Source organism: Gasterosteus aculeatus, chromosome 1 (genome assembly GCF_964276395.1).
Source record: "Gasterosteus aculeatus chromosome 1, fGasAcu3.hap1.1, whole genome shotgun sequence".
NCBI classification, from domain to species: Eukaryota; Metazoa; Chordata; class Actinopteri; order Perciformes; family Gasterosteidae; genus Gasterosteus; species Gasterosteus aculeatus.
Window position 1 is genome coordinate 28,806,103 of NC_135688.1, and position 27,954 is coordinate 28,834,056.

The 27,954-nt window shown below is 45.8% G+C and overlaps 1 protein-coding gene across 3 annotated transcripts; it reads right to left on the reverse strand.

Annotated features, from left to right (window-relative positions):
- Window positions 1–13: 13 nt before the first annotated feature.
- On the reverse strand, window positions 14–27,924 carry LOC120824012 (uncharacterized). 3 transcript variants are annotated; one of them, XM_040184564.2, is made up of 37 exons: window positions 27,758–27,924; window positions 24,018–24,282; window positions 20,429–20,589; window positions 18,945–19,519; window positions 18,113–18,133; window positions 17,960–18,022; window positions 16,203–16,256; window positions 16,032–16,076; window positions 15,892–15,918; window positions 15,447–15,491; window positions 15,319–15,363; window positions 14,739–14,792; window positions 13,524–13,592; window positions 13,351–13,419; window positions 12,490–12,558; window positions 10,719–10,787; window positions 10,457–10,525; window positions 9,859–9,927; window positions 9,621–9,689; window positions 9,470–9,541; window positions 9,313–9,381; window positions 9,128–9,199; window positions 8,972–9,040; window positions 8,630–8,698; window positions 8,431–8,499; window positions 6,707–6,775; window positions 6,300–6,368; window positions 5,262–5,330; window positions 5,095–5,163; window positions 4,920–5,000; window positions 4,790–4,825; window positions 4,445–4,481; window positions 3,717–4,274; window positions 2,546–2,802; window positions 2,268–2,472; window positions 1,040–1,234; window positions 14–851 (listed from the first exon to the last, which is right to left on the reverse strand). In XM_040184564.2, the coding sequence occupies exons 3-36, from the start codon at window positions 20,580–20,582 to the stop codon at window positions 1,047–1,049; spliced, it is 3,624 nt and encodes a 1,207-aa protein (XP_040040498.2). In that variant the 5' UTR covers window positions 20,583–20,589; window positions 24,018–24,282; window positions 27,758–27,924; the 3' UTR covers window positions 14–851; window positions 1,040–1,046. The 3 variants fall into 3 exon arrangements, with proteins under 3 accessions (XP_040040498.2, XP_040040490.2, XP_040040506.2); XM_040184556.2 differs by lacking the exons at window positions 24,018–24,282; window positions 27,758–27,924 and adding an exon at window positions 20,716–20,955; XM_040184572.2 differs by lacking the exons at window positions 24,018–24,282; window positions 27,758–27,924 and adding an exon at window positions 20,716–20,950 and having other exon boundaries at window positions 2,654–2,802.
- Between the last annotated feature and the right edge of the window lie 30 nt (window positions 27,925–27,954).

Below are 27,954 nucleotides of genomic sequence, written 5' to 3' on the forward strand. Positions count from 1 at the left end.
TGCACATACTGTGTTTGTTTAGACCAGATTTATTCAAAATGTTTGACATGAAACCACGTGTGAGCACAATGTGGATTGATACAGTCAGGACAGCTGTGTAATGTAGTGACAAACCCGTTGCTCAACAATGGAAGTACAATTCTAGTCCCTCGCACTGCAGCACCGGCTTCAGCATGTGTCGCCCAGTAGAGGGCATCAGTTTACTGCTGAACGAGTGGAGACAGTTAGTGGAACGTAAATGCAATCACGTAAAACCGAAAACCTCACATTTTCATTAAAAAAAAAACCCAAAACAAATAACACATTAAAGAAAACACAACTATTCCTTGAGGTTACAGAGCATCCGTCATTTGTACATGAACAAAATATATTTGTATTATCATAAATGATGAGAGGTTGTATTTGTGGATGATTGGCTCTTGTGTGAATGAGTAAAGGAAGCCACAGCTACTCCGTGTCTTCATGACACGTTGACTCATAATGTTGTTCACGATTTTTACTTTGAAAAGCCATTTTCACTGGCCAGTCCACCTTTTCACAATCTCTGCAGCAGGTGCAGGAGGTCCCTGAGGACTGTGCTCATCTGTAGTATCTGGTATAAAAATACAGAAAAGCAGAGGTAGCTAACAGAGCTGGGCTCCCTTTTCACTGTAGAGGAGGATGGTTTTACAAAAAGTCGCACAAGAGTGGGCACAAAGAATGTAAGCGCGATGCGTAACATCCCCGTACATGTATATGCCAGAGGACTGTGCTGAGACTCGACATAACCCTGTGGAAAAAAAGGCTGTTGTTAGCTGCACCTCCATGAAGTCATTATAGCAGATGTAAGGCAGATGCCTTCACTTGGCCTCCTGGAAAGAGAGAACACATGAGCGAGTCAATACTTTAAAAACATTTGGAACCAATAACATTGTTATGGCCTCATTTCACAGGAAATTAAAAAAAAAAGAAGAAGAAAGAGACCAACAGCTTTTGCCGTTTGACAGGTGTGAATGACATGAATGCATGAACACGGGAGGGATGAGTCATGCGGACGTACCGGTGGATCAGACGAGCACACACGTCCTCCTGCACTCTCCCTCTGTGTCGAAGCGGTTCCGGTTGCCGCTGCAGCCGCCGTACCAGAACTGTGCGCAGGCGTTGGCCTGCTTGTCGTAGTACCAGCGGATGTTATAGTCCCGACACGTGCCCTGGTCCAGAACCAGGCCGCAGCGCGGGTCCAAGGGTACGGTCTCTGCGGGGGGAAGCGGAGAACAGCAGGTTCTATGAAAATCATCCACACGGGACCAAAAAATAATTGGCCTCTCTTCCCCTCACCTACACGACCTTGTTACTGAGGCTGTCAATCAAAAAGCACTCACGACAACCCCGGAGTCACTTCTGCCACATGGACTTCAGATGCAACTCCGTCAAGTGACATTAGGACAGATCTGATCACACGTCACTGAGGAAATTGGAGATGAAAACGTCGGAGAAACGTCCTATTTAAGATTGCTTTGCGTTACTGAGCATGTGAGTAGCTAACAGGTAGTTCAGGGATCTGTTTTTAGACTAGTCGTGCTGTTCCTCTTTATATTTCTCTTGCATCGGCCTAATGCAATTTTTGGCAAACTAAGGGTGATCTTTCCATGGTAACAATGACCAGGGCCACCAATTACAAAAGAAGAAAATATGTCCCACTATCAGTGGGTTGTTTGTCTGTTAGTGAGCAGGATTCTGTCCTGATTTGCATAAAACTTGGTTGAAGCGTGAAGCATGGAGGAAAGAACCGAGTGCATTTAGGAGCACATCCGAATCCATGCTGTGTTCAGTAAATGTCTCCAGATGTACCGTGTATGAGGACACACTGACTCCTAAAAAGGCTTCTTGGAGCTCTCGTTAGTGTCATTTGAAATTTGATAAACATGAGCCCATGTGTTTTAAGAGAGTACATTAAAGTGTCATTAAGTTCCACTCCAGGTTTGTTGATCCCTAGTGGTATTTAAGTGATTTCTACCACCACATGTGCCCATATTCAACCTCACTTTTATTAACTCGGGAAGAGCTATTTCTAGACGCTCAGAGAAAAGACGCCTGATGAGAAAAGTGTGTAACGCTGGTTTGTTTTTGTTGGAACCCGACAGTATGACTGAGTCATTCGCAGGCAGCAGCTTTATCTACTTTGTTTCTCTGTAATGTGTTTGTTCTTGACCACCTCTGCGTTGTGCGACGCGCGTGACGGCGTCGTGTCGCTAACGAACGATCTACGAGAGCCGAGCAGACTGTACCTTTGGGGAGTGCCGGCCGCGGTGCAGGCTCCTGTTGTACGGACACGCCTGAGGAGGTCATTATTTTAGAGGACGAAGACGAGGAAGAGCCCTGCGTGCTGGAGGAGTCCTCTCCGGTCCTGGCGACTGAGGTGTTGCGGTTGAATGTGTCCCCGCGCTCGTTTCCCACGTGCGCGTCGGTGAGCGCGCTCTGCCCTCCGCCTCCCTGATGGCGACAAAACCAGCTGTGTTAAGCAGTTTTATGACGAGCGTTTTAGCAACACACGTATGTTCCCTACGTGTCCTGTGCTGGATCCCTTGCTGACGTGCAGGGTGGTGTCGACCCGGCCTCCGTCGGTGTGGATGGTCGACCCGGTGTTGGTGGCGGACGGGCGGCTGCTTAGTACCTGCTGCTCCGTCCCGGGCCGGTACTCGTAGCCACCGCCGGCGTAGTTGCCGTTGTTCCCGTAGCCGTTGTAGCCGTTAATCACTCCGTTGTATATCGCAGTTCCCTTCTCGTCCTCGCAGAACTGGCTGACCAGCTTGGACTCCAGCGCTGATAAAGGAAGACGCAGAGAGCAGGAGTCAGAACCAGGGAATCAAGACACGTTGGCTTTTTCTTGGCGAGACACCCTGAGTAGCCGCTTGAAGCTTTAACTTTGAGTAGTTTGGGTCGGAGCAGCACTTTGGCTGAGGCGTTTCACCAGGACCTGACGCCGGGCCGATCTCAGCCCTTGTATGCTACAAAGGGCAAATCCCCCCCCCCAAAAAGCAACGGGATTAATAACCCCGACGTGGGTCTGTGGGACATTCCATTATTGTGGTCCAGCTAAAATATCCTGACAACTATTTGATGGAAGACAAAAAGTCACGGTCCCCAGAGCATGTTTACCAAGAGGTTCTGAGGGAAGTGTCTCAAAAACGTTCATCTCGGAGCATTCGTCTGGTCCAGAATGTTAATCGTCTGATTTAACCTGTAAAACTAGCAACATTCTCACTAACCTCCGCTGCAGTTCGCATGCTAAAGTTACATGGTGAATATGATTAATAATACACTAAGTTCCCACCGCCAATGTCGGCACGTTGCACGCAGACGCTGCTGTACGAACACTAGTTGTGTTGAAACACTTTAGCTTGCTGGTTTAAAACGCTCAGGAAAACTGGGGATTTGTAATAATTGTCCTCTTCAACTCTGAACCGGTTTTTAAAGCATTGCACGAGTCAAGACAAGACAACTGAATTTGTATGAAATATTGACCTCCACAATGGTCCCCTGCTGTGACTTTGATGAGAAAATCTATACCACTGATGTCTGCATGCTGGACACGGCGCCCGACCCAGCGGGTGATTTGCTGGGTTTAGCTCAACACTGGAAACCCCTCTTTGTCAAACATGCACCCGGCTGGTATCTCTGTGCCTTTATTGATGTAGTGTCACAACCAAAGCCTCCCAAAGCCGCGTCTGGCTGACCTGGCAGGGTGTTGAAGTCGTCGATGAGAAACACGTGCTCTGCGTCGGGGTGGGAGGCGATCAGATTCAGCTCCATCATGAACTCCGCCTGCGTCGGGTCCGAGATGTTCACGATGCCCAGGGCGAACATCTCAATGTTGGCGGCGTGTGCTTCCCGCACGGCCAGATCCAGCTTCACGGGCTCCCGCTTGTCCGTCTGCCCGTCGGTGATCACGATGGCGACCTTGCTGACCCCCACGCGCGAGCTGTAGAAGGCCTCCTGGGTGGCTTTGCGGATGGCCGTGCCGGTGTGGGTGCCCTCTCCCATGTACGGGATGTTCCTGATGGCCTGCTTGATGTCCTGTTTGGTGACGTAGCGGGCCAGGTTGAACACCAGCTTCACCTCCAGGCTGTACACCACCAGGCCGATACGGGTGGCGTTGCGGCCCACGGTGATTCGGTCCACCAGCGCGTTGACAAAGTCCTTGATGATCTCGTAGTTCTCCGGGCCCACGCTCTCCGAGCTGTCAATAACAAACACCAGCTCCATGGGCCTCTCCTTGCACTTGATCCCACACCCTGGAATCACATCACAGTGTGTGAGATCAACGAGGTCCACCCCTCGTGATCTGATGACTTACAGGTGAGACGAGATGCTTCTCACGTTCACAAATCTTCTTGAATAACTTCTGTGATGCTAAGTCAATACGGAGAGGTGGAATAAATATTAAGATCTCAAGATACTTTACCGCAGATCTCTTTGATCATCCGTATGATGTCCTCTCTCTGAAATGAACACACCGACACAGTGTGAGTGTATAAATAAACACAAGCGGCAACCAAAAGTATCCAGATCCTTTACGAGTGTAAAAATATTTTTTCAGGCAGCACCTCATCTCCCAGTGCATTAGAAACATTCTAATTCCAAATCACCAAATTCGTAGATGAATTGTTTTCACTTGAGAGGACAAATACAAATACAAACACAAACAAGTATTTGAGTATTTGACTAGCGGGTGTAGCGGACAAAAATAAAATGCAAAGTTTGTACGTAAGTGAATGTAAAAATGTATATAAAAGATTGGAAGACTCACAGTGAGACCGGCTTCACCTTTGACCCCAGGTTGGCCCTGAGGTGAGAATACGCAGCAGTTGTTATAAACGTGGATGAAATGAATGACCAGAACGCTGAAATGAGTCATGAGGATCATGGGGGCCACTCACGGGTTTCCCATCGCTTCCAGAATCTCCAAATTCTCCTTTGATTCCCTTCAGCCCCCTCTCTCCCGACGAGCCGCGGTCGCCCTGTCACACGGGGTCAAAGGTCAGCCACCACAGCGCATCACAGCACGTTCGCAAAAACCCGCATCCGGGAGCGCCGCACAACACGGCGACTCACCTTAGCTCCAGGAAAGCCTTCTCCAGGAACCCCCCTCGGCCCAGTCACGCCCTGAGCCCCCTGTTCGCCCTGCATCACACACAGGAGTTATCTACTGTGCATGACTGACCTCTCCAATAGTTTAGAACTCAATAGAGTTTACAGTTTACATTGCAAACTTTGCCTACCTTTGGTCCTTGGACTCCTTGTCCTTGTGGCCCTGTTGGCCCTGGAGCGCCAGGTCGCCCAGGGTTACCCTGCAGTACAGCAAACACAATGGGCATCACATCGGGGCGGACGGTTCTGCTCGGGGCATTCTGCCAGCGGGTACTGATTTCAAAGGCTAGTTAACCCTAGTTAACCCGTCCACTCTCGCCAGGCGGCAACTTTCGATTTACAACCCACTTCATTTTATACCTCAGAAAACAATGTAAACGTGTGTTTGTAGTTTCTACTGCTATTGCTTCTTCAATACACCTCCAACTTGTCTGGACTTCTCCCTTCCGCCGTCTGCTATGCACGCATGGAACATGAACTATAGTTCACCATAAACGCACAGCCACACTTATATATAAGTATCCAACGACAAATGTGTGGTCCCGAGGCCGTCTTGAGTGAACACATCTGATGTATTCCACATCTGTAACCAATGATTCCTCTTTCTTGAACGGGCTTCCGCTGGTGATGACGTTGAGGTGAAAAGCACTTCATGGTTGCGGATCGCCACCGCACTGTGAACGTGAGTCACGTTCTCTCAGCGTGGAGCGGCGCAGCGGCTTTAGGCGACTTCCCAATTAAATCCGGCCTGGCGCTGCGTGACTGGGACAGCGACCTGCAAGAAGGCCGGCCCGAAGCCTGCCGGCACTGAGGATGGGGCGTTGGGGGATGTGAGTGGGGCGTTGCTTCTCATTAGAAACGCACTTCTGTGGAGATTCACTCTGTGCACCGACGTGTCAGAGCGCCAGCAAGGAAAACATTGTGACGAGCGCCCCCCCCCCCCCCAAACAAATGAACTGTCAGGCTTTGGAACATAAGGCCCCTGCGGTTGGAAAGTTCACAAGACAACGCACTCTTTCTCCTCTTCATTTTTGGATCCCTTTGACTACCGCGAAGCCGTAATGCTTCAGAGGATGTGTGCTTTGCCTGCCGCACAAGTAAACACGTCGCAGCGCTGTTCTCGACTCGTGTTTGCCGAAACAAGTCAAAGATGAAAAGTTGTGGAGTACCAGAGGTCCTTGGAGGCCTTCGCCCGGAGGTCCCGGTGCACCAGGTAACCCTCGGAAACCGACATCACCCTGCGAAGGAGAGAAAACCCAGTGGAGATATGTGAACACGTACAGCAGAGCAATTTACCATCCATCAAACCAATGGCTCCCGTGCCGAGCGGAATCCTGCTTCCTTTAATTAGTTTCCTCCAAGAAATGGCTGCGTCTGTCACTGGGGAGGTACTCTCACCTGTCCTAACCCGTTCCAACAGAGCTCTGGAAGTAATACAACTTATAGGGACATTTGCTTTGGCTTGCTAAATTCATCCGTGTCATATTCCGCCACGGTGTAGCACGCTCCCCATTTTCCACCGACGTGCAAATACTCTCCAAACATTCCTTTGGGTTTGGCGGGTCCCAGTTCTCACCTTTGGTCCGGGGATGCCCAGTCCTTCCTGGCCGGGTTCTCCTGGAAGTCCAGGCAGACCAGGAGGGCCCTAAATCAACACAGCAAAGGGAGGCAGAATAAACTCTCAGGGCCTCATAGAGCGTTTTCAGCGCCACGGCCAACGCGCAGAAAGCCCTCGCTGTGTCATATTTACGAAACCTGCAGTTTATTGGCCAATCAGCACATTTCTCCGCCCATTGCGAGCATTTAAACACGCACTTGGACCCTTGGAATGGACCTCCTTCTCTCTTTCTATCATGGATCAGCCAACGTCCAAACAGAGAAAAACAGAGATTCAGTGACAAGGAAGTTGATGTGTTATTTGGTCATTATTGGGAGGGAAGGAATGCATTGACTGGTGCGCATGGCTGCTTAATCTTTAACGCGGAATGATTTTGTGTTCAATTGTGTTCCTTTTTCCTTTCGGCTTGTCTCTCTGGTCAATGTCGCCTTCCGGCTCGGATTACTGCTGTTATTTCCCCAGGAGGCACATGCAAGGAAACCCACATTCTTGTTAACACCGGAATTTTCACCGCAAAACGGAGACGCGCACTTTACGCATCCCCTCCCATCACTTTATGGGAAACTCCCACTTGACCCTCCTGGAGTGTTAATTTCGTAGACTAAAACTAGACTAAAACTAAGAAGGATTAAAATGTGATGTGACTAAAACTAATATGCATTTTCGTCTAAAGACTAAGACTAAATCAAAAATAGCTGCCAAAATTAACACTGCCCTCCTGTGAATGCATATGCATGACACGGAAAAGCCCAATTTGCCATTTTCAGTTTCCGCGACAGGCTTCACCTCCTACATCGCGCCCGCTTTTACGGCACGTTGCGAAACAAATACGACTGAAGTGGCCACAAAAGCATTCGTACATGAGGCGCTCAAAGATTATTAAATTATTAAAACTGTTAAAGGAATTATCATCTCCATTTTGCTTGGGAAACTGGTGAAGACTCCAGGAAGTTAAAGTAATGTCTGACCCTGATGACCTGTAAAAGGTGAACTTCTGTCTTTATGCTGCCATTTGCGTTTATTGTTGAGCTTAAGTTTTTGGCTTTAACTTGTGAAGCATTAAATGCTTAATGCAATGGGCAAAATGACATCATCGCCATATCTATTTGTTCCCTATTAGCCATGTCTTCACTATGCAATTCTTTTCAAATCTAAATCACGTTAAAATCACGGCTAAATATGTAGAGGAAACACCCGGCTGTCGTATATCACATCCCAGCACTGCAAACTCGCTTTCAGATTCAAATCTGTTTCTTCTTGAGGTTCCGTTTATGCGTTGACCCGTAGCCAGGCTACTAGAGGTCGCCTTGTTGCTTACACTGCTAAAAAAAGAAGCAATGAAGAAGCCAATGGCAGCCAGAAACAAACATCTAAGCCAGATACTGCTCACGCACGCTTTAGACCAGCATCCAGGAACAAATATCTATGATTAATTGTCCTTTTTATAATCTAAACAATGGACACATTTAAAAAAATGAGTTATTGATGAATGCAGAGGTTTATGAGGGTCAGAAAGACTCTACTGGTAACAAAAGTGTAGACATATGTCTGGAACTGATGGGTGAAATTAGACAGGCACAAGACAGATGGACGGACAGAATGTAATGTGTGGATGGATGACATGAACGGGAAGATTTATCAGAGGACAAATGGGCACGTCAGTCTCTAAATCAGTCCCTCACCACGGGGCCTGGATAGCCGTCTCCTTTGGGACCGAATGGACCTGCTGGGCCTGAGTCTCCACGGTCCCCCTAAAGCACACACATAAAGTTTACCAAGCGATTAACAGACAGATGATCACAGCGAAGGACACATGTGCTTTGTGCTGCTCCCCATGCGTCTGTGTTACAAAGACGGCGCGGCATCTATCCACAGTGTTACCTTTGGACCAGGAAGTCCATAGCCAGTCTCGCCCAACGGACCCGGAGGGCCACTTGGGCCAAGATCCCCCTAGAACACACGTTAGCACATGTCAACTGTAGATTCTAGTGAAGGAAAATGATGTGCAACATTTACAAAACGGCTGATGAGATTATAAAACAAGTCAACAGTAAAGGGAAGTTTAGACCCCACAGGGGCCTCGCTGCGAAGGCGAAAACTAACTTCCGATTGGTTCTAAACTAATTTAGGAAACAATTGTCTCTTGAAGTGAGGAGTCTGGAAAACCCCTTTGACATTTTATCAATATTTGGACCAATCCGAATTATTATCTGGAGCAGTTACCTTGGGTCCGGAGACAAAGCGGCCCGGTGGGCCGGGTAAACCCCCCCTTCCCTGTGTCCCCGGTTCTCCCTGAAGAAGATTCATGCAAGAGAAGTGGTTAAAACCATTTAACCATTTGACTCATTTCATAGCTGATAGTGTTCAATGGCTCCTCACCTTTGGTCCGGAGGGTCCGGCGATGCCGGCTGGACCCGCCAAGCCGCGTATTCCTCTTTGGCCTTGGTCGCCCTTAAACATCACATTGGGAATACACTTACTAATCTGTTAGCAGCCGTGAAGTGCCTCATTACAAAGAGAGCAGGTGCAAAAAGAGGAAGCGGGAAGGGTCACTTTTCTTTCACCTTTTCGCCCTGGGTGCCGATTCCAGCTGCTCCCTCTAACCCCCTTAAACCGACAGGTCCCGACTCGCCCTGGAGTGGCAAACACACACATTTAGTTTTGTGGGTTTAATATCTGAGAAAGAAGATAACTGTCGTAGCAGGCGGTCATTTAAGCTACCTTCTGTCCGGGGGCCCCGTCCTCCCCCGGCAGACCCGGCAAACCAGACAGCCCCGTTGATCCCGGCTCGCCCTGAGGACAGATTAGGAACTGCTACATTCAACGCTGTAAAAGTACAAACGTTTACTGCAGATGAGGAGTTTTGACTAACCTTAGCTCCAGCGTCTCCGGCCCCTCTCTCTCCTGGGGCCCCGACCTCGCCCGGCAAACCTTGGTCCCCCTATGTGTGGGAGAAGAGGGGGCGGGGGGTGTATGACATCGACTCAAACTAGATCTCCAGTGAGGCGTAGCTTTGATTATCCTATCTATCATTACTAATTACTGGGGTCCTGATGGTGATGTCATCAAATCAAACAACGTTGTGAACCTGATTGAGTGCATGTACAAACCTTGGATCCAGGGAAGCCCTCCCCTCGCTGGCCTCTGCCCCCTGGCGGGCCCCTTGGTCCTTCGACGCCCTGCAAGGAGACGGGATGAGAATAATGAAATGAGAATCCATCTATTAGAAATGAACAGTCAAAATTTGGAAGGCTTTAGGACTGTGCAAAAATGACTGACAGATGATTGACAAGTTTTGAAAGCACATGCTGTCATTGGTTACTAGCCATTGATTATATTTTTCAAATTATTAAGCATAAAATACATAATAACATTAATGTTCTCATCAAATCTGGTGCTTACACAATGCAACTTGGCGTGCGGGAGTTGAGTTGGAGATTTGGTTGTGTGTCGCTAGAAGCAGCTAAAGTAGCCGCTAGCGCCCAGCAGAGACAGAGGACTGCAGCAGCAGGTCAATCAGGACATTTCCTGCTCCTCAATCAGTCCTAATGACTTCACACAAGGCTTCCTCATGCTTTCCAATCCATCTTATTTCCTTTTATTTAGAATTATTCATGAAAAGAAAATGGAAAGTATTACTCATGCTCTAAAGTTAGACATAAGGTTGAGCCGTCTTCCCCACCCCGATACAGTCAAAGAGTAACTTGCCTTCTCGCCCTGTATGCCGGCTCCTGGGAGCCCGAGGGGCCCTGGAAGACCTGGAGCCCCAAAATCCCCCTGCGGGTTCAGAAATGGAAGGAGGTTAATGACGATAACAGCCGTGTCATTAGCATGGAGTGGCTTCCTACTCGGATGATTTCATGATTCATTTCATGTGAAAAGCACCCAAATGTTCACGAGTGCGTTGCCAAGGTGCAGCTTGACTCTTCACGCTCGGCCCCCCGGTGTCCGTGTGAAGGCGTCGCTCTACCTTGTCTCCTTTGATCCCGGCGCCCGGCTGCCCTCTGAGCCCCCGCGGCCCGTCCAAGCCTCGCTCCCCCTGTGGAGACGGAAGAAAAATGTTCTCGCAAGTGACGACAAACAGAGAATGTTGTTCGGACTTCTCTTGCATAATCTGACATCCACATGGAGCCACGTGTGCTCAGGGCCTGAGGTTTGGGTAAAACATTCCTTTTTAATTCCTGTCTATGTTTACGTTTCACATGCCAGAGTGATGTTGATGGACGACACTGTTATATATACAATGTTGTATTTTATCACCAAATATCAATTTCTGCACAATTCTATGTGTTGGATTCTCGTTCTTGTGTGAATTTGTGTTGGAGGGTTTTGGAGATATCGCTACTTGGAAGAGGAAGAATGCTTTGTTTTATCTTTCATGTTTGTTTCTCTTTCTAGGGAAAGAGGTCACTGAACATCTCATGAATAAGTGAGTGTTTTACATCTTCAGATGTGTCCCGAGAGGATCTGTGAGTTGGAAAATCAGAAAAGGCCAGAATAGAAATACACTAATCTAAGTTGACAGTAAGTACAATGGAGTGTGCAGCACAACGTCGGGATGCGTTAGATTCCTCAGAGAATCTCACATTTACCTTGTGACCAGGTCATCCAAGGACTTGGGATTCAGTAACATAAGTACATTGATTGAGTAATGCCGCATTTACATGCCAAAAAAACATCGATCTATTGTCATAACTCTGCCATCTAATCTTTGCACAGAAGCCGCCAAGGTGCTAATGATGTGGAAAGAAAGATGTGATACTGCTGCTGTGAATCCGGAGCTTGTGGAGACACGCCGTGTGAGGAACGCTGCTTTACAGCGAGGCTGCGGTCAAATCTCCTGTCGAGGAAAACACGAGGGGGGGGGGACTGACTGAAGTCGACAAATAATGAATTAGATGAAGGGGGAAGAGGAAAAAAAGTAATATTTTCATCTGAGCCTTCTAATGCTAAAAGGGCACAGAAAATCCCATTTGTCATTACCGACAAAATTCCATTGACTTGATGACTTAATTATGAAGTTCGGTTGACTGTCGACTGTCTGCATTTACCAATAACAACCATGGGGTTGGTCATCGCGTTGACTGGAGAGGTGGCCATCAGGTGGCGGTAAAGGCCACGTCACATCTATTCACTCTGTAACTGTGGGCTGAAATTTAAACTGCTTTTATTCATTTACCTGCAATTATTTTGTGGAAAAGCTGAACTCATGTATCTCTTGGACCCGACAAAAGCAAAATATTCAAAATAACGTTGTGTGAGGAAGAATATGAAGATGACAGCATGTGTGCACCAGCCGGAGCGCGAGAGAGAGACAACAGGCGTATTTTTAAATGCGTGCGTCTGTGCATGCTGAGGGAAGGCAGACACAGGAACAGACTCATTCTTTCCTGCCTCCGTGAGTCACACTCTGTGCCAGGTCACATGGTGCCCTGGCTATCTTCCTGTACCATCACCACAGCTGCCGCTCCGCGCCGGCATCGGCTCAGTGGGGACGACGAGCGGAGCGGTCCACGCGGTGAGGTCATGGCAGGCGCAGCTGCGTGTGAAGTTATGGAACTTCTGTGTTGTGTCATCATCTCTTGTAATTATTCACATTGTGGATGCCCTGTCATTACACTCTGGAATCTGGATGCCGGATGCATAACATGGGGGTCAAAAGGTTCAATCTTTTTGACAGGTGCAGGCGTGCCAAGAAAAAAACGCGTGCCTCAAATACCGGGCACACGACACAAACTCACCTTTGGTCCAGGTAAACCTTCTCCTGTCAGTCCTCTCTCTCCTGAGACTCCCTGTGGCCCTTGAGGCCCCTGAATTAAATAAAACCGCTGTAAATGGTCACTGAAAAGTCACCTCTTCGAACAACAGGCCATTTGCAGAATGAACTTTTGTGTATGTGCGCTAGTCGTAACATGCACGCTAGTGTTAGCATGCACGCTAGTGTTAGCATGCACAGCTAACTCTTCTGATACTGACAGTTGTATTGTTACTGCCAGTAGAAGGCTGATTATGAGATAATGGATCACAGAAAAACAGGGCAGCACCCCTCCTCCTACTAAGGAGCAAGACACACTTTGCACAGTCACTTTTTGTGGTCTTTTTTGCGTGTGTGTGTTTGTGGCCACTTTGTGCACTTTGTAGTCATTTTGTGTGTCATTGTGCTCGTTCTATCCCTTTTCCTAATTGTTTTGCGTTTCTTTGAAGTCGTTTTGCGTCTCTTTGTCATTTCTGTTGGTCACTTTGTATTCTTCCGGAAGTCGTTTATTATGATCATCGGTGTGATCATCTGGTGTGCCCGTTTGATAAGTGTTTGTCTGAGCGACATTTTTCCAGAGAAGGCAATAAGGCAGGGATCATATCCCGCCCAACACTGCACCTGACATTCTATTGGGGGGAGGGGCCAGGGGGGTACTGACAGGGTTATTGCACAAAGAAACGTAAGTGTGAGGAGATGGGCTCGAACTGGAATGGAGGAAATAGGTGCTCGCAACAACATATCTGAGTGCAAGCATACAATTTTAGCAGAAGCCAAATGCAAAGCTCGACAGGTTTACAGCAGCATTGTAACCGGCTTGGTCTGAGCTGTGCAGGTTCTCACTCACCGGTGGTCCGTGCTCGCCAAGTCCCGGAGGGCCGGGAGAGCCGGTCTGCCCCTGATAACCGGCGTCCCCCTGTGGAGCATAAGAGGGTGCTATGAGATCCCCAACAGGGTGAGGCACAGCTGGATTATTCTACTCATGACTTGAATTTTCCACTATAGGGAACCAGACGTTACCTTGGGCCCCGGAAGGCCAATCCCCGTTTCCCCTTGAATTCCAGGTGGCCCAGAAAGTCCCCTTTCCCCCTATAAAACGACAGGCAGAGACAGACATGTGCAAGCGCACAAACAGATGCACAAACAGAGCGCTTTGTTAGTCGGATTTCTGGGCTCAAGGCCTCACTTTGACATTATGGGATATCCGAGCAGTAAAGGTGCTCCCTCTCCCTGCTTTTCCTTCCCCTAATATTAGACATGTATGGGGCTCCTTCATTACCGCAGTAAGGAATCCATTGTTGAAGAATGTAATTATTCGCTCAGAGGCCGTAAATCAGGACAAGAGGCGTAAAGAGGGTGTGGAAATGTTAGCAGGCGCATACCGCCACTTTCTTTTTTCATTTCCCTAACCCTTTCAAGCAAGTTGGGACAATGTTTAAAGCCAGACATTAGTCTGCCGTTCAGGTGATATAGAATGACAGCCAGACAATCGGCGAGAACATTCTTCCAAAAATAATTAAGGAGCGAACACTTGGGAAGTGTGTATCCTTGACAGAATTGGCAGCTATAAAACACCAGAAAGGCGGCTTAAAAAGTAAGAACATACAAATAGACCGACATGGTAATAGCAGATGAGGTGCTAAGGTTTCAACTGGTCCACTGTTGAGACACAACTCACAAATAAGTTCTCAAATGTATCTGATTAGTTGACATTCGTGTTATTCCCGTGATAAATGGATTTAATCTGAATCCCTTTTTAAATATCAACATCCAGAATGCCTCCTTTGTCTAAGTAAAATCCACAGGGACAGAAAAAACACATTATTACGTGGTTTCCCCCTTTATATTCTTCCATATGCAGCAACACATTTCTCTTTTCACCTCTGCCAGTCCACAGCAACGAGGTTATCCATCATATTTGTGCTGATAAATCATCTGGCATGGACTCAAACAACTATGAAAGAGAATTAATTCAAACCAGACAGGAAAAAAAAGTCAAATCCTGTACCCTTCAGATACGCATCTGGTTCTGGAAAAAGGGAAAGGCCGGTCTTTGACCCTAAGTGAATTGACTCAAGCTTAAAGGAATGGCCAGTAGGAGAGGAGGACGGTTGATTTACTTCCTTCGTTTAGTTTCCTTTTGTACTTCAACACTGTCCAGATTTCATGGTTGGGCTCAAGTGTGATTGAGTGCAAAATGTGATTTTAAAGGCATAAAGACTGAGGAGAACTTACTTTTTTACCCATTGTACCTTCAGGTCCAATATCACCGGGTGGACCAAGCGAACCCTGCATTGTGGGTAATGAGTGAGGGTTACACATTATAAAGTGGCAGTTATTGTAATCCTGTATTAGCAACCATACCTAGGCATGTCAAACTTTAGGTGTGAATACATGTTGAAGCAGTCAGCTATCATATATTATCTGTGCAATAAGAGTATGGAGGGTGTGGTATTGCTTTTAAATCAGCGTGGCTCCATGTTTGTGTGATATAGCTTAAGAATGATAGAACACTTGTCTACCACAATGTGGCCAGTAAAAACCATCATTGTGTGTCATCATTGCTGTTATCTCAACTTAGCTTGGCAGTTTCATGTAAAAGTGAGATATGAAAGGAAGAACAGGCTTTGAGTAAAAATGTTTTGCGGTCTACCATTCAGAACTTCAAGGTCTCTTTTTTACAAACATGTGAGCTGGACACAGTGAAGTTAGCACACAGACTTTGTGGTAATCAGCTTGATAGCGACAGCCGATACAATGGGGTCAGATGTAACAACAACTAGTTGGGCTCATGGAAAAGTGGCGGCGATTTCACCTGAAGTCCACGGTTTCCTCTCGGGCCGATGGTTCCTTCAGGACCCTAGAAAATAGGAGTTAATTCAAATTCATGACCAATAGTGAACCGAGCGCTTACATTTTGTACGGCATTAAAGGGCAACATACTCTGTCTCCTTTAATTCCAGGTGTGCCACACTCCCCTCTCACTCCCTGTGGGAGAAGCAGTGGAGTCCTTAGATTAGCAATTCATTTCCGTTATGCATAAATTCATGTTCATAACACAGAATTTAATTTCCTCGGAGCAGTTTATTTTGAAATGTGTTTTAACATCACAGCTGCTGTTGTGCAATGACATGGAATTTACGTAATTACATTCCTTTAAAAGAAAAGTAACTTGAGATAATTGCAGACTGGCTCGACATTAAACACAGATAGAAAACGATATTTCCACAGTCTTGTCTTTGCACGATAACTTTGCAGGAACTTCATGCGGTCTGGAAATCATAATTCTACAGAGTATCTCGCTGGTGCAGATTTTCCACGAGCGTGGGAACCACATATTTTGACACATCATGGCGGCATATGGACTTGAGCAGAATCCATACTGTACCTTCTCTCCTTTGTACCCCGACTTTCCCTGTGTACAAAACATTCTAGTTAGGTCAGAAAGAGACAGGCAACAAACCACTGACATTTATCGACCGCAGAATCACTGAATCTTAACCACCGGATCCACGACCCTGAGCTCACCTCAGCTCCTTCCCGACCCGGAAGTCCACTGAGCCCACCTTCACCCTAAAAGGAAAGAGGGGTTTTAGTTTAACTGGGTTTGCCCCGGCCATATCTCAAACTGTCAATATGTTTACGTATTATACATTTCTTTAACCAAAAACAACTGATGGTTAGATGAGTAGGTAACACCTTCTGTCCTTTTGAGCCGGGGCTTCCATCTTCTCCTGGACGACCCTTCTTGCCCTGAAAAGAAAGTCATGGAAGAACCATTAGGAAGAACACTTTAAACTGACGTGGGAATAAACCAGGAGCGCTTCAGTGACAGAAACCGTGTCCCTGTTTTAGAGCTTTTAAGGAAACGCATAACGTCATATATGTTTGTAGCTTCCAGGAAGAAGAGCGAATGAAGATTATCTGTTGAATAAAATCAACAAATAAAAAGTATTATTATTAAGGTCAACTAATGATCTTATTTGAGAGTGATCACAAGATTGTAGGCGAGAACATATGACTCTGAAACGTCCATTAGTTATTATGCTATAGCATGCAGCCTGTTAGCTTAGCTTAGCGCAGAAACAGGAAGAACTTCGAGGTGCTATTTGGCTGATGTGATCACCTTTAGTGCTAAGCTAAACAAACTGCCAGTCGGCTCTAGATTCATATATCACATCCTGATATGAAGGTGGAATTAAACTTCTCATCTAATGCTTGGCTAAAAAGCAGGTGCCTTTCCCCAAATGTTGCCTTCTGCCTCAGATCTTATTTTTATCCGCCAGAAGAACGATAGACGGAACAGCAGAACAGTTTTCCTTCTTATCTTCTAGACCTGGTGGAAGCAACATGTTCATGGTGGCCCACGGATGAAGGCCACTTTATCTGTTGTCTGGGGGTGAGAGGACTCATCAACGGTCTTGTTCTCTTTTCTCTTTATTCTCGTGCGGTTTGTGATATGGACTGTGCATGCTCTTGTCTTTAAAGCATCTCTGCTGCCACTGATGTGAAACAGCTTTGCTTCGGAGCGTCAGGTTTAACGGGGTAATTGCGCTGTTCTCATCCTGTGAAAATACATCAAAGCGAAAGCGCCTAATTGCGGCGGACCTTCTCCGGGTGACAAAAGGAGCGCTGACATCCCGGCTTTGGGAGGCAATGGAAGTCATACATGTGACATCTTACGCATGTCCTAAGAGTATCCAGAGGGACGGACATTATCAGTTTTTCCTACGTAAACATCTGTTTAGGCCTGTTCTCAAAATACTGTCGGAGGAATGTAAAGTATTTATTGCTTTACTCTCACTGCTGCAGGGAAACATAGATTCTTAAAACCACAGGGTTTACTAAATACCCCCCAAAACCCTGCAATTATGTAGGCTGTTAGCATCAAGGGGGCTTGCGTGAGCGGTGTTGTCCTTTAAGGCGTTACAAAACAAGCCGGCTTAATGGGCGTAATGTGTTTTTAGAGACAGTGAAAGAGAACACATGTGGTTATAAAATCAGGGTCTTTATCTCATGGCCGACCAATATGTGGAGTCCCAAAGAGTTTCCTACTTAATAAGTTATTGTGACAACAGTACACAGAGTACATGGCTACACCTCTCGAACGATTTAGCCCAACAAGGCTTGAATAGTCTGCAGCGTGTTGCCGGTGTTCGGCACGACCAACATTTTACTCTTCGCTTTGAGTTGTGTTTCTCTCTCTAGGAAACACGGTTAAGCTGAATAAATATGGAGATGTTTTGTGTACTGATGCTAACAGGGCTACATTTTGGCGCTGATTGTCAGGGAGATTTAAACTATTGAAATAAAACATATATAATGCAATTAAAATTAAGTCCTTTAAAACCAAATGAGAAATACGGTGAATTCATAATCACAATGAACTATTCAACTATTTAATAGTGAACATTTTGAGGCTCCATAGGTCAATTCTGGGTCGGAGGAGTACTTACAGGGGGGCCGCTGGGTCCCCGCTCACCCTTCTCACACTTACACTGGCTCTGGGCCATTGGACACTTCAAACACAGGAAAAAAAAGGGTCAGGCGCCACATTTCAGGGACACAAATCAGGAAATGTGCATAAAGACCGAATCCTGGAAAGTTACCCCTTCATCTGCCAACGCCGTCTGTGGAGCAACAACACAAGAACGTCAACGTGTCGTCAAACCTACTGCATATGGTTCATTTATAGCCAACCAGCACCGGTTTATGAATGGGATATCTTGAAAAAATGTCCAAAATCTGAGCTAAACCGTCAATTCTGCTCTCGGAGTTTTTATTATCAGATATTTACCACCTGTGTCAACAGTGGGTTTGAGATGGTGATTGAGAAGTGAGTGTCAGTGCATGTTCTCGCTGTGTTCTGGCTCCCGCTGCACCCAACTTCCCCACAAAAGAGTTTTAATGCGGAGCATATGTTGGAGCCTTGCGGCAACATGTTGTAGTTGTCTAGGAAATTAACTTTCCTTGGAAGTAACCTCAATGACTCCTGATAAACCACTGGAAATAAAGACGCCCTGTGTTGACCTAACACAACCGGGTGGATGTCAGGAGTGGATTTTGTATTACAGTGATGAGTAAGGGGACGACAGCAGCCTTGTTGCTATGGCAGCAGGTAACAGGTGTACATCGTGAGCAGTGGGTGGTGTCAAAGACGTAAGAGACGCTAACGTCTGATTAATTAGCCTGAAGTCACTCTGCGTCACGGCTTCGCAAAGCTTACACCTGCACGCCATTACCAGGGATAAATATCTATCAAACGCATTCCTTCAAAGGCTTTTTTGTAAATGAGGAAAGAAAAAACTGAAATGTAAATTTGATCCGGTGATTTTGAAGAAATCCTGTCACATTTTGATGTCTGTACATTCAACATTTGAGTGCGAGAATGGGTTATTACCAAAGTACAGAGCAAATATTGGTATCCGTTTTCTTACTCACAATCTCGTTAATGAATTTATCCACAACGCCTCCGTCCTGCAGGTTGTGAAGGTAGCGCGAGGCCGGCGAGCTAGCAATTAGCCGCAGCTGAGCTACATTTGCGGGCAGGTTGGCTTCAGGCGTGATGCCCACGGTGAAGAAGCGGACGCCCTGGTTCTTGGCGTCGGCCACGGCTGAAGATATGTCGGGGTTCCTGGGGTGAGAGATGCCGTCGAAGAGCAGAACCGCCAACTTGATGCTGGTGGGCTCCGACTCCTCCAGGTAAATACGGGTGAGGTTGGTGATGGCGAAGGTGGTGTAGGTGCCGTGGCCGATGTACGCGATGGGTGCGATTCTAGCCTTGAAGTCGTCAATGCCCTTCCACTGCCTGAAGGTCTGCTCCACGATGACGTGGCTGCTGTACTGAAGGAGGGCCGCCCGGGACCTGAGGCCCCGGCCCGTCTGCAGCCGCAGGTTCTGCAGCCGGTCCATCACTTCGGTGGCGAAGCGCTTCTCCTGGGCATGGTTGTCCTTGGCGCTCTCTGAGCTGTCGATCAGAAAGGCTAGCTCCAAATTGCATTCTTCACTGACGAGAGCTGGAATGTAGGAGGCGACAATTAATGGAATAGTTTGACATTTTGCAGGCGTATTGTTAGCTTAGCATAAAGCACATGCAATCGGCTCAATCAAAGCCCAAGCAAATTGACTTTGGGACAAGCGGATTTCCAGACAAACATCCTTCTTTTTCCTTCATTTTTAGGAGGATAGCTATTAAAGCTTCATAATAAACAATCAATTAACTGAATATGATGCCATGACCTTTTCAATCGAGATATGTCATCCAATGCAGTCACATTAACAAAGGAAAAGATGCATTGTGCTCTGATCTGACTGAACTAGATATAGTTGATATGTGTCACACTTTCATATGCAGTCAAAAGATCCCAGTCAAAGGGGTTTTTAAACAAGGGAGACATCTTTCTGTGGAGGGGTGAAGGTGATTTACTGGCTCTTTCACCTCCAAAGACTTGGAGAAAAGGCTTTTTTCCAGGAAAAGTGAGATACGTTCATAAATGTTGCGTATCGTCGTTTGAAGAGGATATAAAAGCAACTCAAACCGCTGCACCAACCTTCGCCGATGGGAGGAGGTCACGGATCTGATAAATCACATCAATCCTCACAGAAATGTGTCATAGGGAGAATGCGCCCCGGGGGAAACAGGATTCTGGGCGAATACAACATTTGGGTAGCGGAGCAGTAAGCCGTGGAGATGGATGGCTCTTTGGAGCCCTGGAGATATGATCAATCCAGGTGGATTGCATCCTCCAGCAATGTCCTTGTTGAGTATCATCTTCTCTCTTTTTTTTTTTTTACACCTGTGGCAGCAGATTCTTTTGCCCCCCGGTGATGCAAAAGGTGAGATATGTGCCACCTGCACAAATTCCCCACCACTTTTAAGAACATCAGTGGAACACATGTAGAATATAAATGAATGAAACACTTACATTTGCCATTTTCAGGTATTACATTGGATGGATTTAGTTTGGTCTTCTTCTTCTTGGTGGTCACCACCTCTTCACCGTAGTCTTCCTCGTAGTCCTGAGCCAAAAGACCTTGAAGTCCCCACAGTAGCAGGAGCCAGTGCAGCGAGAGGACCATGACTTTCCTAGGAGATAAAGAGAAGACCGGGATGGATGAAAAGACCCAAAGACATGTTAATACAGCCCCCCAACTCCCTCAGAGAACAAGCTTTAACAGGCACGTTTGAGACCCAAGCATGCATATAACTCACAATGGTGCTGACTAGGAATCCAATGTGTTCAGCTATAAAGAACGCTCTCCTGGCATTGAGTGCAAATAGGGAAGAGGAGAGATTCTTCACTCAGTTAGTTTGGCTCCATGTCCTGCTGGGTGTCCTCTGCTGGGGTTCGATCTCAGTCTGCAGGTCAGCGGGCATCTAATGGTGGCTTCAGCAGCAGCGGCAGTGCGTGGCAGAAACTTAAGTGACTCTCATGAGACTCGGGCTCAAGTCATTCTAAGCTCGTGGCAAATTTAGGGAAGTCCACCCCCTTTTTTTTTTGTTTTATCTCACCCACTCACGTTTAGGGGGGAGTGTGGGAGGGGTGCCTGTTGGAGGCAGCAGTTACAGACACTCCTGAAAGCCATGATAGAGCATTGAATGCCCCCCCCACCCCGCTCACCCAAACCCGCAAAAAGTAAATACTTTTTTCACGTCCATTCTTTTGCTTCGTAAGGCGCACTTTTTAAACCGGCACACGAAGGAAAGTCCCTGGGGGTGATTTCCATGACAGCTGGTTCAAATCCAAACAGGGCGTTTGCCAAGGTGTTGAGAGGTAGCTGCCAATGAGGACACTAAGGTCATGTCCTTGGAGAACTTTCTGGAGAGTTTGGGGGAGCGTAATGACTCAAATGTACATCCCCTCTAAAGGCTGACGCGATTTTTGTATCTTTTCACAAATGAAAGTCTGGTTGAATGGTAGCTTATGGTGGCTAATGTTAGTGAATCAATAACATACTTAAAGATAAATGTTGCTGTTGCTGTATTTCAGCACTTACGATGGTTACATCAACTCACTTTCAACGTTGCTTGCTTTTAATTGAACCATTACACATTCATCACAGAGCGACATTCATTTGGACTCCTTTGAGTCGCTACCAATGCCTTCAGACTGACTTTGTTTGTCTGCCATTTGGTGCTGGGACAGTAATTTGCGATGGATAGTTAGAGCTTTATATAATATTAGGTTCCTTCAAACTGACGGCAACTGCAGAGCTAATTATGTAATAATCACTACAATTTAATCCAATGTTGTTGTCAAAATATCTATTTTAGCTGCTTTAAAGTAAATATTGTAATTGTGCCTCCAGAGGCCTCGCCTTGGTTGTAATCCGGGAGGATGAAAAGTTTGGATAGGGGATTTATACCTGAAGGCTACACATCTTGCTAGAGCAGCGTACCGCGATTCATCTAACAAAGCATCCAGAGCGCTTGTTACTCTTGCCAGGATTTACTGTAAACACACGTTTCCACAAGCCGGAGAGAATAATATCTGTATGAACGGCCGTGCAACTGCTAAACAGCCTCCAAGTTTCACTCATTTCTTTTAGTTTAAACATGTCACTTCCATCAAAACTCCATTCAAACTCAGATTCTATTGGTTTACACAGTCTACTCTTTGCTGGAAATGAAAGGTCAGGACTTTAGAACCAGTCAGCTTTTTATGGAAACTGGCACCAAAGGGAATTCTCTTAACGTGTGGTAATTCCTCGGTACACCTCGGATCAGAGGAGTCTCAACGTCTCATGAGAACGTCTGCAGCGATAAAAGCTGCGGGGTGGAATCGCATATCTCTGCAGACGGGATGACGGCGAGTGTTTTTACTGCCCACCGTATTACAGAAAGCCAGGATATGCGAGCTGTCACTCAAGAATGCTCCCACCTGAAAGATGGACCTCCTCAAATCTGCTCGGGCTCCCCTCTCCTGCGTGTGGAGAGGTAATTAAGCAAAGAGAGGGGTTTGTGGCGGAACATTTTTGTCGAGCGAATATCGTCAGATCTGTATGCGACAAGCAGGTGAAAGCTGTCGTCGCTGTCCGACCGTACAGTATCGGTGCTCGTTTTGCTGCACATTGCACAACATATGGCAAAACTAGGACCCCGCATAGCACTGAATATGAAATGCCGTATACGAATGGAAAACCACCAAACATGTGCAGAAACGAGACAGCCGCAAATGTGCACAACTGTTCTGACCATCTTTTCACCCCCCCCAAAAAGCATTCTTTCAAAGTTCAGTTCTTACGAGCGAGATTTCATTGACGGCAGGGATTCTCAAATAATGAGCCTGCTTGTTCGCTATCTGCCTTCATCAGCCAAGTCATTTTATTCAATGGCTCCCTATTTCATTTTGAATTTAATTTTGATAAAAGGTGTGTGGTATAAAAAGAAGAGGAAAACAAACTGAGAGGGAAGCGTCTTCGTGACACCCTTTAGGTACCGTTCCCGTACCATTTGGTTTAACCACGCTTTCTACAAGATAATGCATGTTCCTTCAATAGATTGAATGGTTACCGCATTGACTGTCATCAATATCTGTTGATTCTTAACGGGTGAAATGCAAACTCTGTGTGACAGTACTCAAAGATAAGTATGTCCCAACAAGTTTTTGTACCGGTCTGATGTTAAGTAGAGCTGAAAGCTACTCCACGGACTGAGGTAAAGCTGGGAGCGATCCTCAAAGTGTACCTGACACGGTGTATAAGAGGAATGTGTTATTGGCTGCTGTACAACACAAGTTCAAATAGAGTTGTATACGTTGTCAGTCTCAATGCAATAATCACTTGGCCCCGGGGCCCAAAGTGTCAGGGACTCCACCCAAATAACGTCACTCAAAGACCAAGATACGAACCAGGAAGAGGCTCAAAATGACCTCAAAGAAACACGACTAGAGAGAGACACAGAAGACAAGCGCTGTAAAACAGTTGCAAAGAGGCACAGAGGTCCCACAAAGAGACAGAAAAGGGGCGAAACAACCCAAATGAGACACAGAATGTCTCCAAATAGACACAAATCAATTACTACAAGAGAGTTAAACAACCACAAAGAGAAACAAAACCACACTGTGTTCTAGTTGCAAAGTTACACAAAACAACTGCTACAGGAAGTCTGTGGGTCTTCCCCTTTAGGAGAGGTGGAGCGGGAATTCGCATGTCTGTCAGTTTTGTGTTAAAGCATTCTAAAATGTGCAAATCAGCATTGAACGCAAACTAGAGCTGGGGCTGATGGGAATGTTGACCTTATGAAAGACCTCGATGGAAGCAAAATCAACAGGATTCATCCTCTCAGGACCGCGACTCTCTGTCCAAGAGATCATGACGATCATGTCGATCCGTCCAACAATTATCGAGCTATTTCAGACTTTTGGCTGACAGACAGGCCGACGCGACTACGTCGCCCCGAGCCATTCTGCAGGCGAAGCTTTCAGTAAGAACAGAGAACTCTGAAGCTCTGACTGCAAAGGCCTCCCTGGGCCGCAAGCTGCCATCTGTTTCCATCTATGAGCCTATTCTCACCTCCTCTTGGGAAGCAGAGCATCGCTTCCTCGTCCAGTGCGCCGTGGAACTTGCCCGTAGAGAGTCGATGATCTGCACTGTCAGACTGTCCACAGGATGATGAAGGTGGTGCTTTGACATGGAGAAGACACAGGTGCTGTGAGTAAAAGTTGTTCATGTGGATCTGAATACACATGGGGTCATCATTCCATGATGTGGCTCATCAGAGGTTTGGAACATGTCCATTCCTGCATCCCTCACGGCCCGGTCGCCGTGGCTACAGTAACTGCAACACAATCAAGATCAAAGTGAAAATATGGAAAGTTTTAGGGTGAAAACATGAAGAATGATATCAACGTTGCCCCGTTGACTGTATGGCAACCTGTCCAAAAGAAGTGTTGACATAGAGTCTTGACTTTAAGTGCCCGCGATGATCCAACATAATAGACCACAAAAGCCTGGCAAGAAAAACAAGCTCTCTCATCTCTCTTCAAGCCTTTACTTTGGGGGAAACATAGGATGATTAATTCAAATATGTGCTGTGTTTTCACAGGCAGATACAGACTAGTGGGTGCAGCTGTGCCTGCAGACAGTCCCTTGTGGGTAGCAATCAGTTACTGGATACACATCAGAGGTCTGTTTTAAAAGAAACCTCGACTCACTTTGGCTGCACACACTCCTGTTTACAGATCACAGATTGTACATTATGCTTCAGACTGGAGGACACACATACACACATACTGCCTTACACTTGCACAAAACCTTCCCCTGCGTATTTGGTCTCCTCTGATACGGCAGCACCATCTAGTGTCAATTCTTCTCTGGGCCGACGATGCTTACGAAACACCATTCTGCATCATTGGCCCAGGGAAGAGTCCACCATACTGAAAACAGCTGTTTTCAATGAACCACTTGCGAAGAAAGACAATTTGAATAGGTCAACACAACTCATATATAAGTGGTTCTCACTGTCAAGTCTGCAGCCTCAAAATGATCTTTCGCTTTTGATGGCGGCTGGCAAACTTCTTTTGGGTGCCGCCCCACACTAACCTTCTGGGAGATCCTCGGGAGAAAACAACATGCCGCGTTTGAGGAGCTACTCCAGTCCACCAAGGCTCAGTTTCATAAAAGGTCCTAGAATATTGTACATTAAAGCAGATCTAGATCATCTGTGGTGGGATTTGCTTTTTTTTGCTCTGCTTTGGACAAAAGCCTCCGCTGAATGAAATGGAATGTAGGCTATTGTCATGAAGGTGTTGAAGTAGTAGTATCAGTTGTGTTGAACTATTTAAATTGTTCTTGTTTGAGCAAATTAACCTAATCTGCAAGGGGGGTTGAATTATTTTGAGTGCAACTGTGTATAGAGATGTATACAGTGCTGTGAAAAAGTATTTTGCATATTTGTCACAGTTAAATGTTTCAGATCATCAAACTTATTTTGTGCATTATTATTTTATTATCTTATCTTATTATCTTATTTGATGCATTAGACAAAGTTAACCCGAGTAAATACAAAATTCAGTTCTTAAATGATTATTTCATTTATTAAGGTAAAAAAACTATCCAACCTACCTCGTCCTTGGTGAAAAGGGAATGGCCCCCTTAATAAAGCATGAGTTAAACTGTGATTGACCACATGAGTAACAATTTATAAGGCCTCGGGAATCAAATGAGCCACGAAGAAGTCTGAGGTCATGATTCAACAATAAGAATAAGACCGGGCGAACGTGGCATCCGTGTGATGGTCTGGGGCCGCTTCAGGACCTGGACCACTTGCCATAATTGATGGAACCCTGAGAACCATCTGCTCTCTACCGGAAAATCCTAAAGGAGAATATCCGGCCATGAGGTCAAGCTCAAGCTGAACAATAATCTGACCCCCCCACCCTCCAAGCAGGTCCAGCTCTGAAGGGCTCAGAAGAAGTTAGATAGAGGCTTTGGATTGGCCTAACCAAAATCCGGACTAAAATTGGATTGAGATTCTGTGACAGGATCTTAAACAAGCATTTTATGCTCAAACCATTTAATGTGGCTGAATTAAAACCATTCTGCAGAGAAGAGTGAGGTCAGAATTCCTCCAGTGATTGGAACAGACTCATGGCCGATTAAACCAAACACTTGATGGTAGATGGTAGTAATACAACCAGGTATTAGGGTTAGGAGGACATTACTTTTTTCACACAGGACCAGGAAGATTGGATAGCTCCCGGAATAACAGAAATCATCATTTAAAAAATGCATATAGTCTTTACTTAGGAGATCTTTGTCTAATATTAAAAGGTGTTTGATGATCTGAAGCATTTAAGTGGGATAAATATACAACACAATTAGTGAAACAGGAGGCTCCTCTCTTTCCTTTTTGCATTGCATTGTGGGACACTGCACAAGGGCTCCGAAGCGTCCTTTCTGTGGGTCTGCATACCTCCAGACTATATTGAGGGACATAGTTCATAGCAAATGTTGTCACGTACAAAACGTGGTTGCCCCTCTCAGCAAATAGAAAAATGTTGAAACCCAAGCTGCAACTACAAGCTTTTGTTAACCTACCACAGACTAGGTTTTATTTATAATGTTGCACCAAGCGATGGTGTACTGTCCACTGGGAATGTGGGGCGTGTCTAGGACAACCCTCTAAATTTGTCCCTATCTTTTTACAGTGTTGGGTTGATTGTACGAAGGAAATTTAACATTTACTCAACTACTGTACTTAAGTCCAATTAATAGGTATATTAATAGATACCAATTTTACTGCAATTCCAATTCCAATTCAGATGTATTATAAAAACTATAATCAACACATAAATGATCTATTATCTAGCTGTAGACATATAGATAAATATACAGACATGTATTCATAATTGATATATTGGTACGTGTATTTGCGTTTATTATATAATGTTATCTGAAACTAAACTATTCTATGTGAGAACTACTTATCAAATACTTGCGGCCCCACCTGGCAGGTACAGGATCCTGTATGAAGGCAAATCAACGTCAACCTTTTTGGCGCTCATATTTTCACTTTGACCCGCCTTCTGAACCCTGCCACTGAAGACTCGAGCCATCTAGGAACATACAGTTATATCATGTTCATAAAAACAAACGCTGTCATTTCATACTATCCAAAAATAGTTAAAGTGGGAAAATACAGGGATCCTATTCAAATGTATATTTTTAGTGAGCGGGGAACCGTTGAGTCATGGTGGTATGCCATTCATACCAATGGTATGCGTCAATGGAATTTAACATTTATTTACATTTATACATTTTAATCAGGGCTGTCAATAGCCTTGAATTTAAATTAACTAATTAATTGCACATTTTGAAATTCCTTCATCTTGATTAATGGCGATTAATGAATTTTGTTGTTGTTACAATGTTGTTTGTAATTAATGGTCGTTTTTCTTATTTCTTAGAAAGTGTGTGTTTTAGACACTGTTTAATTGTTAGTGTTATTTTAAACACAACTACACACATTTAATCATCTTGAAGACAGAATTCCACCTGGTGGAACACGTTGAACTAGCGACTCTTCCTGCTGTCCTCGTGCACTTTGCTCTCAACTCTCCATCATTTAACGGCTGTGTTTGAAGAGCCAACAATCTTCCCACATTTAGCCAGAACGTTTTCAAATCACGCTCTTCTGTAGACTGTGTGCCGCGCAGGGTAACGTTAGATGAGATGGAAGTAGCATAGCAGCTAGCTTAGCCTAGCAGCTAGCTTAACATAGCAGTGCTTTAAGTGGTCCGTTTGCCACTCACCCCCCTTCGGTTTGACACGTGGAGTAATTCATCTGCACAGTTCTCTGCTGTATGTCGCACCACTGTTTTACTTCCTATGCAAAAAGCTCTTTTCATTTTGATGTAACTGACTGCAGCTAGCGGCCGTTTCGTTTCCACGCTCAACTTCCGGTTTACTTCCGGTCCCTAAGTAAACCGGAAGTAAACGAACGAACGTT

Excerpts from the sequence above, each read along its gene's own strand:
- LOC120824012 (XM_040184564.2), bottom strand. The coding sequence starts at position 20,582 with ATGGTCCTCTCGCTGCACTGGCTCCTGCTACTGTGGGGACTTCAAGGT. Across the intron at positions 9,542-9,620 it reads CCGGAGACGCTGGAGCTAAG|GGCGAGCCGGGATCAACGGG; the intron begins GTTAGTCAAAAC and ends ATCTGTCCTCAG. Across the intron at positions 6,776-8,430 it reads ACGGCTATCCAGGCCCCGTG|GGCCCTCCTGGTCTGCCTGG; the intron begins GTGAGGGACTGA and ends GTGTTGATTTAG.